This window comes from Oryctolagus cuniculus, chromosome 1, assembly GCF_964237555.1.
Source record: "Oryctolagus cuniculus chromosome 1, mOryCun1.1, whole genome shotgun sequence".
In the NCBI taxonomy this organism is placed as follows: domain Eukaryota; kingdom Metazoa; phylum Chordata; class Mammalia; order Lagomorpha; family Leporidae; genus Oryctolagus; species Oryctolagus cuniculus.
This window is the reverse complement of record NC_091432.1, coordinates 7,972,073-7,993,753: the sequence shown is the minus strand read 5'-3', so window position 1 is coordinate 7,993,753 and position 21,681 is coordinate 7,972,073. Positions and strand designations below refer to the sequence as shown.

At 39.5% G+C, this 21,681-nt stretch overlaps 1 protein-coding gene across 3 annotated transcripts in view; it reads right to left on the bottom strand.

The window, feature by feature from the left end:
- The window catches only part of LOC100344770 (steroid transmembrane transporter SLC22A24-like), a 61,839-nt gene that overhangs the window by 5,514 nt on the left and 34,644 nt on the right, over positions 1–21,681 (bottom strand). For all 3 annotated transcript variants that reach the window (XM_008274347.4, XM_008274346.4, XM_002720989.5), the window contains one exon: positions 1,477–1,691. In XM_008274347.4, the coding sequence (XP_008272569.2) occupies positions 1,477–1,691 (215 nt within the window). The remainder of the gene's footprint in view (positions 1–1,476; positions 1,692–21,681) is intronic.

Below are 21,681 nucleotides of genomic sequence, written 5' to 3'. Positions count from 1 at the left end.
TATCCAGGGAAACATTAATACTAAAAATTCAAAAAGGAACTTATAAAATTCAATGAAAAAAACTAATAGGACTTCATATATTTTTTTTTGACAGGCAGAGTGGATAGTGAGAGAGAGAGACAGAGAAAGGTCTTCCTTTGCCATTGGTTCATCCTCCAATGGCCGCCACAGCTGGCGCGCTAAGGCCGGAGCACCGCGCTGATCCAAAGGCAGGAGCCAGGTGCTTCTCCTGGTCTCCCATGGGGTGCAGGGTCCAAGTACTTGGGCCATCCTCCACTGCACTCCTGGGCCACAGCAGAGAGCTGGCCTGGAAGAGGGGCAACCGGGACAGAATCCGGCGCCCCGACCGGGACTAGAACCTGGTGTGCTGGCGCCGCTAGGCGGAGGATTAGCCTGTTGAGCCATGGCGCCAGCCCATATATTTATTTTTAAAGCTTTATTTTTTGCTTGAAAGGCAAAGTTACAGAGAAACAGAGGCAGAGAGAGAGAGAGAGAGAGAGAGAGAGAGAGAATGAGTCTTCCATCTGCTGGTTCACTACCATAATAGCCACAATGGCCATAGATGAGCCAACCTGAAGTCAGGAGCAAGGATCAAGGACCTTCCTACAAGCCTCCCACATGGTTGCAGGGGCACAAGCACTTGGGCCATCCTCTACTGCTTTCCAACCATAAAAGAGAGGTAAATCAGAGGTGGAGCAGCCACGGTTTGAAATGGCACCCATATAGGATGCTGGCACTTCAGGCTGCGGCTTTACCTGATACACCACAGCAACTACCCCCGATAGGACTAAATAATGGAGAAGGGTATTCTCTAAGTCAGCCAATTTGCATGAGGTGGTGTGAAGCTCATCATTTTGAGCCACAGAACACAAAACAAGTTAAACAATGAAATCAGATGAGACTCTTGTTCTTGCCATAGAGTTCTCTGATTGAAGACAGGGCTTTTATTTCACTTAGTCAAAGAGTTTCTCCTAAAATTCTTTTGTATTTATGGTGACTTAAATGACAGACTTAAAAAAAAAGTGAAAATGAAAGGGTGAGTGAGATGCCAAAACAGGAATCCCTTAACACTGGAAAGAGTGCCAGACAGACACGATGAGAGCACTGTGTGTGCGTTTGGGGACACAACAGCAAGGCCAACCCCTTCCATGTGTATTATAGCATGATTAGCCAACGGTCTGTGCTGTAACTGGTAGAGAGTGACTCTGTGTAGTCGGTACTGGTGTTCAGGTTCATCCTGCATGTCATGAAGACACCTGTGTATCTGAGCCACCCCTTACTGACACTGGCTCAGTTGGAGCCTAAGACATGCCAATGATTTTTTATCAGGAGCACTTTCAAGCTGTCTTGTTAATTTCAAGCAAGCCTTCAACTCTCAAAGCCAGTAGCATTCTCTTTTTGGCCACATATAAACCCACATAATTCCTGAGGACTGAGGGAAACCAATTCCTTCCCCCAAACTCCTGCCTCTCTCACCTTTGGACAAAAAGGCGTTGGCCAGAATGCAAAGTCCTGCCAGGAAGAAAAACAATGACTGATTTTTCCGACGATCCATGTATTTCATTATAAAAAGGATAATACATCTGGATATGAATGGGACAGCTCCAAAGAGGATCTGGAACATGAAGATACTGCTTCCCAGTTCCTGTAGGTTGAGTATCAAGCCATAAAAGGGTACAGTGGCTCCGAGCCTGAGTGCATAAAGGAATAAAAGAAATTTAATAAGGCTTAGAGCCTACGGAATATCATTTACAATTTTGAAGGCAAGTCCTATACTTGATGAAAATATTGTCCAGGTAGCTGAAGTCCTTGTTACAGATGACATTTTGTCCTGCTTCATAGCATATTTCTTCTTAAGGCAATGATTTTAATATAAAATCATGTTGGAGAACGGCTGTTTGTCCCCGATTCTGCTGAGGCCACAGGAAGGGAATATCAAATGTACACATACTCCAGTAAAAGATATTAAAGCACTCATACAGAAAAAGTAATATGAAATCCAAGTTCGTCACTCAACAGGACATTATAAAGAATTCAACCTGGCCGGCACCACGGCTCACTAGGCTAATCCTCTGCCTGTGGCGCTGGCACTCCGGGTTCTAGTCCTGGTCAGGGCGCTGGTTCTGTCCCGGTTGCTCCTCTTCCAGTCCAGCTCTCTGCTGTGGCCTGGGAAGGCAGTCGAGGATGGCCCATGTGCTTGGGCCCTGCACCCACACGGGAGACCAGGAGGAAGCACCTGGCACCTGGCTTCGGATTGGTGCAGCACACTGGCCATAGTGGCCATTTGGGGCATGAACCAACAGAAGGATGACCTTTCTCTCTCTCTCTCTCACTGTCTAACTCTGCCTGTCAAAAAAAAAAAAGAAAGAATTCAGCCAAAATACAGTTAGATATATACTGTAAATGAGGAAGCGTTTGTTTATGTATTTTTGCCAAGGTTCAACATCCTGTGAGATTCTCTTCTCTGCTCCTCAATGTCGAAAACCTCTAAACCTTACTCTTTGTGTGTGAGGCGGCAAGAACTCTTACAGGCAAGCTTTCCATGTGTTTCCTGTATTGAAGTGCATTGTGACTTGACAGTTTCAAGCAATCTAAGAGCTATAATCACGTAACTGTTAAACTGAAGCATCAGAATTGAGATAAGGAGAGTGGCTGCTAAGTACATGTCCAGCAATATATGGCAAGGATGTTTGGCTTTGTTCATAGGTTAGTAAAGGCTCTGAAAGAGACCTGGCCTGGTGTCATTTTAACTCCTGAATGGGAGAAAGGAAGAGGAAAAAAGGGTTGTGGTGGGCCAAGTAATCTACACAATACACAGGCAAATTTGCATGGCCTAGAGAGAAATGTATTTGCAGCCATCAGAGGAAAATGCATTTCCTAAATCAGAAGAAATGCAGAGAGAGCTAAAAGGCATTTGGAAGCCTCCACAGAATCTGTACAAAAGTGTCCTAGGAAGAAATCTGCTTTGATCATCTACCGTGCCTTGGATCCTATATTTAACACTGGTCAGTTCCGTTTCCCATTATATCTTCCCCTTTTCCTGATTGAGTATGTAGAATGTAGAAACATGGGTCACAGACCAGAGATGTGGAAAGAAATCCCAACATGATGAAATAGAGCAGTGCCTTATACAACATCTTTGCCCACTTGAATGAATTGGTGTGTGTGTGTGTGTGTGTGTGTGTGTGTATATATATATATATAGAGAGAGAGAGAGATACACTTATGAAAGTAACCGTAGAAAATATATTTTAAAATATTTGTATTTACCGAATAGAATATATTTTGAGTCATTAAATCAATACTCAAAAAACCAGAGCCAAGGATAAAAGAATAGAAAGCTAAACAAATAAACAACAACCAGATTGCCTATAGATGTTTGGAAACAAATCACATTTATATAAAATTTATTAGTCAAAGAGGATACAAATTGCAATAAGGCATTATTTTGAACTTATTTAGAATGAAATTATATAGCTCCTCAAAACACTTGGATTACAGCTTTGGCAATTCTTACAGGGAACTTACTGAATTACATTCATTTATCAGAAAAGATGAAAGCTTGCAAAGAAATGAACCAAATTTCCCTGACAGAAGACATACACACATACACACGCACACACACAAACACACAAACACACACACTTTGAAGCAACATCATACTTAAGATAAAATGCAGAAAACCATGAAATAGCTAACAATAATGTATGTGAAATTATATCTTTGAAAGATTCTTTAAACTTCATAAACTCCTATGAAGATAGTTTCCCTCACCAAAATAGTACACTAGTTATCAATATCAGCAACGAACAAAAGGAAACTCCTTTGTATGTTACTAACAGTCATTTAAGTGATATAAAAAATATTGTGTATAATTTTATGCCTCCAAATTAAAAAAACTTGGATGAAACAGGTAATTTTCTTGAGAAAACAATTCAAAAAACAACATGGAAACACAAGATCAAATTCTCACTAGTCATTTGTATTATGGAAATTCAATTCATAATTAACTATCTATCCAAGGAAATACTTCAGACCACTATGGATTCATTCTTGGGTTTTATAAACATTTGAGACAGGAATAGTAACCCAACAGAATTGAGTGGCAGTTGGCTTTGGGAATACTTGGGCTCTCTCTGAGGATGGTGTAGGCTAGCAGAGCTGAGAGTGGATTCCCTGTCCCTTTGACTGTGGGAGCCCAGCTCACCTGAAATCTGTGACTAAATGATAGGCCTGGGTGTAGCTGGGTCTCTGGTAAATCCATGTGTCACTTCAGAGATTCAGAGTTCTCTGAGTGCCTAGGGAGGGGGGCATTGCAGAGTTCTGTGCTCACACTGAAGACCACAGAGATCCTCTGTGCAGTTCCTATGCTTGTGTTAATGGGATGTGTAGCCATTGTGGGCTCACCATGAGCATTGGTCACCTTGGCAGAGAGGAGAGCAAGCTGTGATCATGCTACCTGATGCCATCATACTCTCCCAATGCTGAAAATAGAGCAGACTTACCATGCCCAACTCGGCTGTCACACTGGACTCTTGACCTACCAGCTGCAATGACCAGAGTTCCCTTGCCCCACCACTTTCTACAGTAAAACTTTAAGAAAAGATTCTAAAATGTGCATAAGAGAGTCCAGATTATCTTCAGATGATCACCAATTAGAATGACAGCTGATTTCTAATCAGCAACCCTACGACTAAGAGGGACTGGAGAGACATAGTCCAAATAATAAAAGAATAAAAATCTGTCAATGCAGAATACTGTATACAGCAAAGCTCTCATTTATAAATGAAGGAGAAATAAAGGCCTTCCAAAACAAACAGAAATTGAAAGGATTTTTCTCAATTCATGCAGACTTACAAATGATACTTAAGGATGTGCTACACACAGAAATAGAGAACATATGCATCATTATGAAAGATTGTGAATGCAGAAAAAGGTGCTAGTAAAAATACAAAGGAAATCTAAAGCGAAGAATAGGAATAGCTGGGAAAAATGGCAGGACCAAGTCGTTACTTACAAACAATAAACTTTAATATAAATGGCTTAATTCTACAATAAAATATATAGACTTACTGAAAGGTTTAAAAAACAAGACCTCTGTATTAGCTGCCTCAAAGAAACATGCCTCCCAAACAAAATACACACAGACTGAAAGAAAATGATAGAAAAAGATATTCCAGGCTAACAGAAAGCAAACACAGCAGGAGTAGCCATCTTAATATCACACAACATAGACTTTAACACAAAATCTGTTAAAAGAGACAAAGAAAGTATCAATTAATGATTCAACAGGGTGTTGTCACTATAATAAATACATATGCACCCAATACCAGGGTTCTTGGCTATTTAAAACAAATATTAATATCTCTACAGGGAGACATATTCTCAAATATAATAATAATAAGAGACTTCAACACTACAGTTTAGCCAATGGACAGAAAACTGGACAAAAATCAACAGAGAAACAACACAAATAATCTTCAATATGGACCAAATGGACCTAATTGATATTTATGGCACATTTCAAACCACAACAGAATACACATCCTTTTCATCAGTGCATGGATCTTTCTCTTGGGTAGAATAAATGTTAGGCCATAAAACAAGTCTCAGCAAATTCAAAAAAATTGAAATCCGCATGCATCTTTTCTGACCACAGTTTTATGATGCTAAAGAGTAAGAAAGTAAGAAACTCCAAAATTTATGCAAACACATAGAGACTAAAAACATGCTTCTCATTGAACTGAGGATTACAGGAAAAATCAAAAACTTGCTAGAAAGTAATTGAAAATGAATCTTAATGGAGAATGAGACTGGGAAGAGGAGAGGGAGGAGGAAGAGGTATGGAAACGTGCGTGGGAGAGTGGGTATGGTGGGAAGAGTAACTATATTCCTAAAGTTGTATGTATGAAATTTGTATTCCTTAAAAAATAATTTTAAAAAGTTGCTAGAAGGGGCTGGCACTGTGGCGCAGTGGGTTAATGTCCTGGCCTGAAGCACCGGTATCCCATATGGGCGCTGGTTTGAGACCCGGCTGCTCCACTTCCAATGCAGCTCTCTGCTATGGCCTGGGATAGCAGTAGAAGACGGCCCAGGTCCTTGGGCCCCTGTACTCATGTGGGAGACCCGGAGGAGGCACCTGGCTCCTGGTTTTGGATCAGTGCAGCTCCAGCCATTGGTGGCCAATTGGGAAGTGAACTATCAGATGGAAGACCTCTCTCTCTCTCTCTCTCTCTCACTCTCTCTCTCCTCTGTCTCTCCTCTCTCTGTGTAACTCTGACTTTCAAATAAATAACTAAACCTTTAAAAAAAGTTGCTAGAAATGAATGAAGATTACAATACAACAAATCAAACTTATGGGATACAGCAAAAGCAGTGTTATGAGAAACTTTATAGGAGTTTGTGCCAACATCAAGCAATTGGAAAGGCATCAGATAGATGATTTAAGAATGCATATTGAGATCTAAGAAAACACAATAAAAAACAGACACAAAAGCAGTATTAGGAAATAAATAGTTAAAATTAGTGAAGAAATGAAATTGAAACAAAACTATTCAAAAATCAGAGAAATGAAGAGCTGGTTTTTGAAAAAATAAACAAATAAAATTGATACACCATAGGCTTAACTAACCAAAGAAAAGGGAAAATACCCAAACTAATAAAATCAGAGATGAAAAAGTGATGTTGTAATGGAAACCACAGAAATAAAAAGAATCTTGAGGAATTACTACAAGCAGCTATATGCCAACAAATTGGAAAATACAGAAGAAATGAGCAGATTTCTAGATATATACAATCTACCAAAACTGAGTCATGAAGACATAGAAAACCGAAATAGAGCAATAATCAAGATGGAGATTGGTTCAGTAATACAGAAATTCCAAACAAAGAAAAGCGCAGGACCGGATTGCTTCACTGCTGAATTCTGCCAGACCTTTGAAGAAGAACTAATTGCAATTTTTCTCAAACTATAAATCGATAGTTTTTTTTAAACAAAAGCAATGCCTTGGTTGAGAAAGAACTTGTAAGATCAGTATAATTCACAATAGCTACAAAAATATTTAAATACATTTAAATAAATGTAACAAAGGAGGTAAAAGATCTCTACAATAAAAACTACAAAAAGCTGACTTGCCCCAAATGGTAGAGTTAGAAACATACCAGGGGACTCCAATTTAATCCTATAAAGGTGGCATGTACCAATGCCATCTCACTAGTCCAAGTGATCAATTTCAGTTCACAATTGATCATAATGAAAGTTCTAAGAGTCAAAGGGAGCACATAAACAAGTCTAGTACCTGCTAATAATAACCGATAGAATAAATAAAGGGGAGAGTGATCCAACATGGGAAGCGAGATACTCAGCAGACTCATAGAATGGCAGATGTCCTAAACAGCACTCTGGCCTCAGAATCAGCCCTAAAGCCATTCGGATCTGGTTGAAAAGCCCATGAGAGTATTTCAGGCATGGAAAGCCAAGACACTCTGGCAAAAAAAAAAAAATGACCTAAATGAAAGATCTCTGTGAGTGAGATCCCAGTGGAAAGAACAGGTCTTCAAAGAAGGAGATACCTTTCTCTGAAGGGAGGAGAGAACCTCCACTTTGACTAGGACCTTGTCTAAACAAGATAAGAGTCAGAGAACTCAAAAGGCTTCCATAGCCTTGGAAATTCATGACTGGAGCATAGGGAGATTACTGATGCCATAAACAGGAGTGTCAATTTGTAAAATCAACAACAGGAGTCACTGTGCACTTACTCCTCATGTAGGATCTCTGTCCTTAATGTGCTGCACATTGAGGCTTAATGCTATAACGAGTACTCAAACAGTATATTTCACTTTGTGTTTCTATGGGAGTGCAAACTATTGAAATAATTACTTAATGTATACTAAACTGATCTTCTGTTAAAAAAAAAGAAGAAATTAGCAACTCCCAACTTGACTCTCACTGGGATTAAACATGACAATAGGTCTGATCTGATTTCATCATCATTTAAAAAATCATCTATTATTTTTCACTTTATGTTTCTGTGTGGGAGCAAACTGTTGAAATCTTTACTTAATGTACACTAAACTGATATTCTGTATATAAAGAGATTGAAAATAAATCCTCATGTGAATTGAAGGGGAGAGGGAATGAGAAAGGGTAGGGTTGCGAGTGGGAGGGACGTTATGGGGGGAAGCCATTGTAATCCATAAGCCGTACTTTGGAAATTTATATTCATTAAATAAAAGTTAAAAAAACTACAAAATATTAAAGAAAGAAATAGAAAAAAAGAAAGAAAGAGAGAGAGATCTACCATGCCTAACCTGGGAGTGTCACCTTTGGCACACCAAACAGAGCTCTCATGCCACACCCATCTCAAGCCTCTAAGGCTCCATCAAAAACAGGCAGTCCACTTAATCTAGAGTCATAGTATAACAAGAAAAAGCACCACAGTGAAGAAACCAAATATCTCCAATATGCCAAATAACAAACGCAAAAACCGAGGTAATAAAAACAAGGAAGTCACCATGACGCCCCCAAATGAAAAAGACACCCCAATTCAAGATTACGAAAATGCTGAGCTAGAAGAAATGCAAGAAGCAGATCTCAAAAAATTGATAAGAACCTTAAGAAGTTCTCAAAAACAAATTCTCGAACTACAGAAATCCTTAATGGACAAGATAGAAAATCTCTCTCGTGAAAATGAAATATTAAGGAGGAATAAAAATGAAACGAAACAACTAGTACAACAGGAAACTGTGATAGTGACGAGAAATCATAATGAAGTGAAGAATTCAATAGATCAAATGAAAAACACAATAGAGAGCCTTACAAACAGAATGGGTGAAGCAGAAGAGAGAATATCGGACTTAGAAGATAGAGAACAGGAAAGGATACAGTCAGACCAAAGAAAAGAAGAGGAAATTAGAAATCTAAAACATATTGTCACAAATCTTCGGGATACTATTACAAGACCCAACATCCGGGTTCTAGGAGTTCCTGAAGGCATGGAGAGGAGGAAAGGTTTAGAAGGCCTTTTTAGTGAGATATTAGCAGAAAATTTCCCAGGTTTGGAGAAGGACAGAGATATCCTAGTACAGGAAGCTCACAGAACCCCTAATAAACATGACCAAAAGAGATCCTCACCACGACACGTTGTAATTAAACTCTCCACAGTGAAACATAAAGAAAAGATGCTAAAATGTGCAAGAGAGAAACGTCAGATTACTCTCAGAGGATCTCCAATCAGACTCACAGCTGACTTCTCATCAGAAACCCTACAAGCTAGGAGGGAATGGCGAGATATAGCCAAGGTACTAAGAGAGAACAACTGCCAGCCCAGAATATTATATCCTGCAAAGCTATCATTTGTGAATGAAGGTGAAATAAAGACTTTTCATAGCAAACAGAAATTGAAAGAATTTGTCGCCACTCGTCCAGCCCTGCAAAAGATGCTTAAAGATGTGTTACACACAGAAACACAGAAACACGGTCATCAATATGAAAGAAGATAAAGGAAGGAAACCTCACAGCAAAAGATCACAGGGAATTCAAAGCATATATTAGAACTTATCTTTGGCAAATGGCAGGGTAAAGTTACCACTTATCATTAGTCACATTGAACATTAATGGCCTGAACTGTCCAGTTAAGACACCGATTGGCTGATTGGGTTAAGGAACGAAACCCATCTATTTGCTGCTTACAAGAAACACATCTTTCCAACAAAGATCCATACAGACTGAAAATGAAAGGCTGGAAAAAGATATACCATGCCAACAGAAATGAAAAAAGAGCAGGCGTAGCCATATTAATATCGGACAACATAAACTTTACCACAAAAACTGTTAAAAGAGACAAAGAGGGACACTATATCATGATTAAGGCATCAATACAACAAGAAGATATAACAATTATCAATGTATATGCACCTAACTACAGGGCACCGGTTTATCTAAAAGATTTATTAAGTGACTTAAAGGGAGACTTAGACCCCAATACAATAGTACTAGGGGACTTCAATACTCCACTCTCAGAAATAGACAGATCAACAGGACAGAAGATCAACAAGGATACTGTAGATGTAAATGACATTATAGCCCAAATGGATCTCACAGATATCTACAGAACTTTCAATCCTACAGCTAAAGATTTTACATTCTTCTCAGCAGTACATGGAAGCTTCTCTAGGATTGACCACATACTAGGCCATAAAGCAAGTCTCAGCAAATTCAAAAGAATTAGAATCATACCATGCAGCTTCTCAGACCATAAAGGAATGAAGTTGGAAATTAGCAACTCAGGAATCCCTAGAGCATACGCAAACACATGGAGATTGAACAACATGTTCCTGAATGAACAATGGGCCATAGAAGAAATTAAAAGAGAAATCAAAAACTTTCTGGAAGTAAATGAGGATAACAGCACAACATACCAAAACTTATGGGATACAGCAAAAGCAGTGTCAAGAGGAAAGTTTATATCAATAGGTGCCTACATCAAGAAATTGGAAAGGCACCAAATAGATGAGCTTTCACGGCATCTCAAGGATCTAGAAAATCTGCAGCAAAGCAGACCCAAATCTAGTAGGAGAAGAGAAATAATTAAAATCAGAGAAGAAATCAACAGGATTGAATCCAAAAAACATTACAAAAAATCAGCCCAACGAGGAGCTGGTTTTATTTGAAAAAATAAACAAAATTAGAGAACATTGGAGAAACCCTTCAAGATATTGGCACAGGCAAAGAATTTCTGGAAAAGACCCGGGAGGCACAGACAGTCAAAGCCAAAATCAACTATTGGGATTGCATCAAATGAGAAGTTTCTGTACTGCAAAAGAAACAGTCAGGAGAGTGAAGAGACAACTGACAGAATGGGAAAAAATATTTGCAAACTATGCAACAGATAAAGGGTTAATAACCAGAATCTACAAAGAGATCAAGAAACTCCACAAAAACAAAACCAACAACCCACTTAAGAGATGGGCCAAGCATAGCCTTGACTGTTAATGAACAACTTAATACATTATCCCTCTTAGTAGTTTTTTTGTCTGTTCTACTTAATATGACTGGTTTAATACTGTAATTAATACACAGTTATTCTTAAGTGTTAAAAATTAACTGAAATGTGATCCCTGTTAAACATAAGAGTGGGAATAAGAGAGGGAAGAGATGTACAATTTGGGACATGCTCAAGCTGACTTGCCCCAAATGGTAGAGTTAAAAACATACCAGGGGATTCCAATTCAATCCCATCAAGGTGGCATGTACCAATGCCATCTCACTAGTCCAAGTGATCAATTTCAGTTCACAATTGATCATAATGAAAGTTCTAAGAGTCAAAGGGAGCACATAAACAAGTCTAGTACCTGCTAACAATAACCGATGGAATAAATAAAGGGGAGAGTGATCCAACATGGGAAGTGAGATACTCAGCAGACTCATAGAATGGCAGATGTCCTAAACAGCACTCTGGCCTCAGAATCAGCCCTAAAGGCATTCGGAGCTGGTTGAAAAGCCCATGAGAGTATTTCAGGCATGGAAAGCCAAGACACTCTGGCAAAAGATCTCTGTGAGTGAGATCCCAGTGGAAAGAACAGGTCTTCAAAGAAGGAGGTACCTTTCTCTGAAGGGAGGAGAGAACCTCCACTTTGACTAGGACCTTGTCTAAACAAGATAAGAGTCGGAGAACTCAGAGGGCTTCCATAGCCTTGGAAACTCATGACTGGAGCATAGGGAGACTACTGATGCCATAGACAGGAGTGTCAATTGGTAAATCAACAACAGGAGTCACTGTGCACTTACTCCTCATGTAGGATCTCTGTCCTTAATGTGCTGCACATTGAGACTTAATGCTATAATGAGTACTCAAACAATATATTTCACTTTGTGTTTTCATGGGGGTGCAAACTGTTGAAATCTTTACTTAATGCATACTAAACTTATCTTCTGTAAAAAAAAAAAAAAAAGAAATTATCAACTCCCAACTTGACTCTCACTGGGATTAAACATGACAATAGGTCTGATCTGATTTCATCATCATTTAAAAAAAAATCATCTATTATTTTTCACTTTATGTTTCTGTGTGAGAGCAAACTGTTGAAATCCTTACTTAATGTATACTAAGCTGATCTTCTGTATATTAAGATAATCGAAAATGAATCTTGATGTGAATGGAAGGGGAGAGGGAGTGGGAAAGGGGAGGGTTGTGGGTGGGAGGGACGGTATGGGGGGGATGCCATTGTAATCCATAAGTCGTACTTTGGAAATTTATATTCATTAAATAAAAGTTAAAAAAAAAAGAAATTGGAAAGGCACCAAATAGATGAGCTTTCAATTCACCTCAAGGATCTAGAAAAACTACAGCAAACCAGACCCAAATCTAGTAGGAGAAGAGAAATAATTAAAATCAGAGAAGAATTCAACAGGATTGAATCAAAAAAAACATTACAAAAAATCAGCCAAACGAGGAGCTGGTTTTTTGAAAAAATAAACAAAATTGACACCCCATTGGCACAACTAACTAAAAAAAGAAGAGAAAAGACCCAAATCAATAAAATCAGAGATGAAAAAGGAAATATAACAACAGACACCACAGAAATAAAATGAATCATCAGAAATTACTACAAGGACTTGTATGCCAGCAAACAGGGAAATCTATCAGAAATGGATAGATTTCTGGACACATGCAACCTACCTAAATTGAACCAGGAAGACATCGAAAACCTAAACAGACCCATAACTGAGACAGAAATTGAAACAGTAATAAAGGCCCTCCCAACAAAGAAAAGCCCAGGACCAGATGGATTCACTGCTGAATTCTACCAGACATTTAAAGAAGAACTGACTCCAATTCTTCTGAAACTATTCAGAACATTCGAAAAAGAGGACGTCCTCCCAAATTCTTTCTATGAAGCCAGCATCACCTTAATTCCTAAGCCAGAAAAAGATGCAGCATTGAAAGAGAATTACAGACCAACATCGCTGATGAACATAGATGCAAAAATCGTCAATAAAATTCTCGCCAATAGAATGCAACAACACATCAGAAAGATCATCCACGCAGACCAAGTGGGATTTAACCCTGGTATGCAGGGATGGTATAATGTGCGCAAGACCATCAATGTGATACAACACATTAACAGACTGCAGAAGAAAAACCATATGATTATCTCAATAGACGCCGAGAAAGCATTTGATAAAATACAACAGCACAACATGATGAAAACTCTAAGCAAACTAGGTTTGGAAGGAACATTCCTCAATACAATCAAAGCAATCTATGAAAAACCCACAGCCAACATCCTATTGAATGGGGAAAAGCTGGAAGCATTTCCACTGAGATCTGGTACCAGACAGGGATGCCCACTGTCACCACTGCTATTCAATATAGTTCTGGAAGTTCTAGCCAGAGCTATTAGGCAAGAAAAAGAAATTAAAGGGTTAAATTTGGGAAGGAAAACTCAAACTATCCCTCTTTGCAGATGATATGATTCTTTATTTAGGGGACCCAAAGAACTCTACTAAGAGATTATTGGAACTCATAGAAGATTTTGTCAATGTAGCAGGGTATAAAATCAATGCACAAAAATCAACAGCCTTTGTATACACAGACAATGCCATGGCTGAGGAAGAACTTCTAAGATCAATCCCATTCACAATAGCTACAAAACCAATCAAATACCTTGGAATAAACTTAACCAAGGACGTTAAAGATCTCTACGATGAGAATTACAAAACCTTAAAGAAAGAAATAGAAGAGGATACCAAAAAATGGAAAAATCTTCCATGCTCATGGATTGGAAGAATCAATATGATCAAAATGTCCATTCTCCCAAAAGCAATTTATAGATTCAATGCAATACCAATCAAGATACCAAAGACATTCTTCTCAGATCTGGAAAAAATGGTGCTGAAATTTCTATGGAGACACAGGAGACCTCGAATAGCTAAAGCAATCTTGTACAACAAAAACAAAGCCGGAGGCATCACAATACCAGATTTCAGGACATACTACAGGGCAGTTGTAATCAAAACAGCATGGTACTGGTACAGAAACGGATGGATAGACCAATGGAACAGAATTGAAACACAAGAAATCAACCCAAACATCTACAGCCAACTTATATTTGATCAATAATGTAAAACTAATTCCTGGAGCAAGGACAGTCTATTCAATAAATGGTGCTGGGAAAACTGGATTTCCACGTGCAGAATCATGAAGCAAGACCCCTACATTACACCTTACACAAAAATACACTCAACATAGATTAAAGACCTAAATCTACGACCTGACACCATCAAGTTATTAGAGAACATTGGAGAAACCCTTCAAGATATTGGCACAGGCAAAGAATTTCTGGAAAAGACCCGGGAGGCACAGGCAGTCAAAGCCAAAATCAACTATTGGGATTGCATAAAATTGAGAAGTTTCTGCACTGCAAAAGAAACAGTCAGGAGAGTGAAGAGACAACTGACAGAATGGGAAAAAATATTTGCAAACTATGCAACAGATAAAGGGTTAATAACCAGAATCTACAAAGAGATCAAGAAACTCCACAAAAACAAAACCAACAACCCACTTAAGAGATGGGCCAAGGACCTCAATAGACATTTTTCAAAAGAGGAAATCCAAATGGCCAACAGGCACATGAAAAAATGTTCAAGGTCACTAGCAATCAGGAAAATGCAAATCAAAACCACAATGAGGTTTCACCTCACCCTGGTTAGAATGGCTCACATACAGAAATCTACCAACAAAAGATGCTGGCGAGGATGTGGGGAAAAAGGGACACTAACCCACTGTTGGTGGGAATGCAAACTGGTCAAGCCACTATGGAAGTCAGTCTGGAGATTTCTCAGAAACCTGAATATAGCACTACCGTTCGACCCAGCCATCCCACTCCTTGGAATTTACCCAAAGGAATTTAAATTGGCAAACAAAAAAGCGGTGTGCATCCTAATGTTTATTGCAGCACAATTCACAATAGCCAAGATCTGGAACCAACCTAAATGCCCATCAACGGTAGACTGGATAAAGAAATTATGGGATATGTACTCTTTAGAATACTATACCGCAGTAAGAAACAACGAAATCCAGTCATTTGCAACAAAATGGAGGAATCTGGAACACATCATGCTGAGTGAAATAAGCCAGTCCCAAAGGGACAAATACCATACGTTCTCCCTGATTGGTGACAACTGACTGAACACAAAGAAGGAAACCTGTTGAAGTGAAATGGACACTATGAGAAATGGTGACTTGATCAGCATAGATCTGACTGTTAATGAACAACTTAATACATTAATCCCTCTTAGTAGTTTTTTTGTCTGTTCTACTTAATGTGACTGTTTTAATTCTGTAATTAATACACAGTTATTCTTAAGTGTTGAAATTTAACTGAAATGTGATCCCTGTTAAACATAAGAATGGGAATAAGAAAGGGAAGAGATGTACAATTTGGGACATGCTCAAGCTGACTTGCCCCAAATGGTAGAGTTAGAAACATACCAGGGGACTCCAATTTAATCCTATCAAGGTGGCATGTACCAATGCCATCTCACTAGTCCAAGTGATCAATTTCAGTTCACAATTGATCATAATGAAAGTTCTAAGAGTCAAAGGGAGCACATAAACAAGTCTAGTACCTGCTAATACTAACCGATAGAATAAATAAAGGGGAGAGTGATCCAACATGGGAAGCGAGATACTCAGCAGACTCATAGAATGGCAGATGTCCTAAACAGCACTCTGGCCTCAGAATCAGCCCTAAAGCCATTCGGATCTGGTTGAAAAGCCCATGAGAGTATTTCAGGCATGGAAAGCCAAGACACTCTGGCAAAAAAAAAAAAATGACCTAAATGAAAGATCTCTGTGAGTGAGATCCCAGTGGAAAGAACAGGTCTTCAAGGAAGGAGATACCTTTCTCTGAAGGGAGGAGAGAACCTCCACTTTGACTAGGACCTTGTCTGAACAAGAGTTGGAGAACTCAGAGGGCTTCCATAGCCTTGGAAACTCATGACTGGTGCATAGGGAGATTACTGATGCCATAAACAGGAGTTTCAATTTGTAAAATCAACAACAGGAGTCACTGTGCACTTACTCCTCATGTAGGATCTCTGTCCTTAATGTGCTGCACATTGAGACTTAATGCTATAACGAGTACTCAAACAGTATATTTCACTTTGTGTTTCTATGGGGGTGCAAACTGTTGAAATCTTTACTTAATGTATACTAAACTTATCTTCTGTAAAAAAAAAAAAAAGAAGAAGAAATTATCAATTCCCAACTTGACTCTCACTGGGATTAAACATGACAATAGGTCTGATCTGATTTCATCATCATTTAAAAAATCATCTATTATTTTTCACTTTGTTTCTGTGTGGTAGCAAACTGTTGAAATCTTTACTTAATGTATGCTAAACTGATCTTCTGTATATAAAGAGAATCGAAAATGAAAAAAAAAAAAAAAGAAACCAAAACATCTTCCAGGTTCATGGTTTGGAAATAATAATATAAATGAAATGTCCATACAATCCAAGGTAATTTACATATTTGTTGTGATCTCAATAAAAATGAAAAAGGATAGGGGCCAGCACCATGGTAAAGTAGAATAAGCCTCCACCCATGGTGCCAGTACTCCATATTGGCACTAGTTCGTGTTTTGGCTGCCCTTCTGGTCCAGCTACCTGCTAATGGTGTGGAAGGGCAGTGGAGGATGGCCATAGTGTTTGGACCATGCACTCACATGGTTGAGCCAGAGGAAGCTCCTGGCTCCTGGCTTCAGATTGGCCCAGCTCTGGACATTGCAATAATTTGGGTAGTGAACCAGAGGATGGAAGACCTCTGTCTCTTCCTATTTCTGTGACTCTGCATCCCAAATAAATAAAAAATCTTTTAAACAAGGACATTCTCCTCATATAGAAAAAAAAAACACTAAATACTTGAGTCATGAGACCACAAATAATAAAGAAAAATACTTAAAAAAGCCATAAGGCTTTCACTACCAGATTTCAAGACATTCTACAAGGACAATTATAATCAAAACATCTGGGTACTGGCACAAAAGTTGACATTAAATCAGTGGAACAGAAAATAAACCCGATAAGTTAATACATATATCTATATCTATAACCAAGTATTCTTTAACAAAGAAGCTAAAAATCAATCCCTAGAGAAAGGACAGTCTCTTCAACAAATGGTGCTCTTAAAATTGGATCTTTGCATGCAAACATATGAAACAAGACCCCTCCCTTACACCTTATACAAACATCAACTCAAAATGAATCAAGGATCTAAATCTATGACCTCAAACCATCAAATTCCCTTTCAGGGAAACTCTTACAGACATTGGCATAGGCCAAGACTTCTTGGAAAGGAACCCAGAATCACAGGAAATAAAAACAGAAGTAGACAAATTTGATTGCATTAAGCTAAGAAGTTCTGCCCTGCAAAGGAAACACTCAGTAGAGTGAAGAGGCAACTCAGGAGAAAATATTTGCAAACTATGCAATTAATAAAGGATTAATATTGAGAATCTATAAGAGCTCAAGAAATTCAACAACTAAAAATTAACAATCTAGTTAAGAAATAACAAAGAACATGAAAAGGTATTTTTCAAATGATGACATTCAAATGGGTGGAAGATACTCAGGATCTCTAAGCATCAAGGAAATGCAAATCAAAACTACAATGAGGTTTCACCCCACTCCAATTAGAATGGTATCTTAACCCAAATGAACAAATTACAAATGTTGGTGAGGCTGTGTGGAAAAAGTACTCTAGGTACTCTAATAATGCAATCTGCTACAAATATTATGGAAGAAATCTGAAAATAAATCTGTCATTATAAGACTTATCTGTACCCCTAACTGTGTTGCAACTCAATTCACAATTGTTAAAATATGGAATCAATGTAGGTGTCCATCAAGCAATGACTGTACAAAAAAAATGTGATATATCTTCCCTGTGGAATATTACTCAACCACAAAAACTGAATGACATCCTGTCTTTTCCTACAAAATGCACTCGACTAGAAGACATTACGCCTAGAGAAATAATCCAGTCAAGAAAGGCAAATATCACATGCTGCTATGATATGTGGCAGTTAATATTGAATGCCAAAAATGTATAGGCATGAAATGGACATCTTGTGGTATGTTTGTTGTTTTTAGCCCTTGTTTATCCTCCTGTGGAACTGTGGTCTTCCTACTCTTTACTTGTTGAATATTATTAGTGATGGATTAAGCCTGTGACTATTGAGTGGACTGAATTATGTTTTTGCAGTAAGTAAGAAAAATAGGAAGGAGAAAGGGAATTGATGGAGGGAGTTCAGGAGAGAGGGAATATGGTTATCTTCTTAGAACGATACCCACGGTTGGTGGGAATGCAAACTGGTAAAGACACTATGGAAGTCAGTCTGGAGATTCCTCAGAAACCTTACCATAACCCTGCCATACAACCAGCCATCCCACTCCTTGGAATTTACCCAAAGGAAATTAAATTGGCAAACAAAAAAGCAGTGTGCAACTTAATGTTTATTGCAGCTCAATTCACAATAGCTAAGGCCTGGAATCAATCTAAATGCCCATCAACAGTAGACTGGATAAAGAAATTATGGGATATGCTCTCTATAGAATACTATACAGCAGTGAAAAACAATGAAATCTGGTCATTTGCAACAAAATGGAGGAATCTGGATGTTTCTCTCTTACACATTTGGGGATATTTTCTTTATGTTTCACTGTGGTGAGTTTGATTACCATGTGTCGTGGTGAGGATCTCTTTTGGTCATGTTTATTGGGGGTTCTATGTGCTTCCTGTACTTGGATGTCTCTTTCCTTTCCAAACCCTGGAAGTTCTCTGCTAGTATTTCACTAAGAAGGCCTTTTAATCCTTTCTCTCTCTCCATGGCTTCAGGAACTTTTAGAACCTGGATGTTGGGTTTTTTAATAGTATCCTGTAGATTCCCAACAATATTTTTTAGATTTCTAATTTCCTCTGCTTGTCTTTGGTTTGATTGTATGCTTTCCTGTGCTCTGTCTTCTAAGTCTGATATTCTCTCTTCTGTCTCACTGATTCTGTTTTTAAGGCCCTCAAATGTGTTTTTCATTTGTTCCATTGAATTCTTCATTTCATTTTGATTGCTCTTCAATATCACAATTTCATCTTCTACTAAATTCTTCATTTCATTTTCATTCCTCCTTAAGATTTCATTTTCATGAGAGAGATTTTCTGTCTTGCCCTGTATTGATTTCTGTAATTCATGAATTTGTTTTAGAGAACTTCTAAATGTTCCGATCATAAATTTTTTGAAATCCATATCTTGCATTTCTTCTATCTCATCATCTTCATAATCTTGTATTGGAGTGTCATATTCATCTGGGGGCATTATAATGTCTTCTTTTTTCTTGTTTCCTCTGTTTCTGCGTTTGTTGTTTGGCATTGTGGAGATATTCTTTAGTTTCTTCTTTTTTCTTGCTGTAGTTGCTTTTCTCATTATACTATGACTCTAGATTAAGTAGACTGTCTGTTTTTAGTGAATCTCTAGAGGCTTTTGGTGGGTGTGGCCAGAGAGCTCTGTTCAGTTCCTCAGAGTTAAGGGTGTGCCCACGGTGACACCCCCAGGTTTGGCGTGGTAAATCTCTCTTTTTCTCTCTCTTTTTTTTTATTTACAAGGGAAGTAATTCTGCTCAGCTGAGCTCTTCTTGATGGCATGCAGTGCCTGATCACTAGCCCCAGTGGGTATAATATTCATCTGCTCTGTCTCAAGGACCACACAAAGGTTCTGTGCAGCCCTCAGTGTAAGCTCAGATTCCCCTGCAATATTCTCATCGGGTAGCCAAGGCTGCCCGAATTTGTGGGGTCTCCCATCAAGACTACTCATGTCTCAACCACACCGTGAGTTCTTCCACACACTCTCAGTTTTTTTCCCCACATTCCCAGTTCATAACCTCCACAGATTCACTAGGTCTTAATCTGTTATTTCTCCCCACCAGAGTCAGGTTTTTCTGCTTGGCTGAGGGCAGGTGCAGTCCTGAACTGGCACAGCTGTTAGGTTTGTCCAAATCGGCACCTGCTCTATTGTCTTCCCTGCCTTTGTAAGGTGGGTGGAGAGAGAGAATCATGTCCATGCTGGTCCCTTTCGTTTTGTTTTCTCTCCTCTGGTTAGGCTGGTGTACTTTCCCCCATGGAGCTTCAAGCCTCGTTCCCTCTATACTCTTCCTGCCACTTTTCTGCCAGTGTCTCAGGCTACTGTAGTTTTGCCTCTTCTCCCTTTCCAGTGCTGGTCTCATGTTCTTGGTCCAAGATGGTGAAATAGGGAGGGAGCACACTGATAGTCCGGGAAAAGACAGCTTAATAAAAGGGGAGATACTGTAGGTTCAGGGAAGAGTTAGGGAAAAAACAGCAGAGGAAACACTTCCAGAACTAGTGGGACATGGTGGACCTACGTGGAGGGCACGGGCACCCACAGCTCAGGACCCCAGCCACTGAATCAACACACCAGTGCTGGAAAGGGACGTGAGGCAAAACCTCAGTAGCCTGAGACACGGGTGAGAAAGCGGAAGGGAGAGCTTAGAGGGAACGAAGCTTGAAGCCCCGTGGGGGAAAATTCACCAGGCTAACTAGAGGAGAGAATAAATAAATAAATAAATAAATAGGACCAGTACAGGGCCGGCGCCGCGGCTCACTAGGCTAATCCTCCACCTAGCGGCGCCGGCACACCGGGTTCTAGTCCCAGTTGGGGCGCCGGATTCTGTCCCAGTTTCCCCTCTTCCAGGCCAGCTCTCTGCTGTGGCCAGGGAGTGCAGTGGAGGATGGCCCAGGTGCTTGGGCCCTGCACCCCTTGGGAGACCAGGAAAAGCACCAGGCTCCTGGCTCCTGCCATCGGATCAGTGCGGTGCGCTGGCCGCAGTGTGCCGGCCGCGGCGGCCATTGGAGGGTGAACCAACGGCAAAGGAAGACCTTTCTCTCTGTCTCTCTCTCTCACTGTCCACTCTGCCTGTCAAAACAAAAATAAATAAAAAAAATGAATAAATAGGACCAGTACAGACATAATTCTCTCTCTCCACTCACCTTACAAAGGTGAGCAGGACAAAGAGCAAGCACCTTTTTGGACATACATAAAAGCTGCCCCTGCCATCAGCCAAGCAGAAAAACCTGACTCTGGTGGGGAGAAATAACAGGAGGTTAGGAACTAGTGAATGTGTGGAGATGATAAACTAAGACTGTGAGAAAAAAAAAAAATAGAGTGTGTGAGAGGACTCACGGAGTACCCGAGATGTGAGTACTCTCCAGAGACGCCACAATCTCAGTATCCTTGGCAACCTGGTGGGAGATTGCAGGGGAATTTGAGCTCACACTGAGGACTGAACAGATGCTTTGTGTGGTCCTTGGGACAGAGCAGACGAATATTATACCGACAGGAACCAGAGCTCAGACGCTGACTACCTTCAATTCTGCTCAGCTGTGCAGAATTACTTCCCTTCTGAAAAAAAGAGAGGGGGGAGAGAGAGAAAGAGAGAGAGAGAGAGAGATTTACCATGCCTAACCTGGGTATGTCACCTTTAGCACACCTTTTTCTTCTTCTTTTTTTTTGGACAGAAAGAGTGGACAGTGAGAGAGAAGGGGGAGAGACAGAGAAAAAGGTCTTCCTTAACCATTGGTTCACCCCCCATAGGCCGCTGTGGCCGGTGCA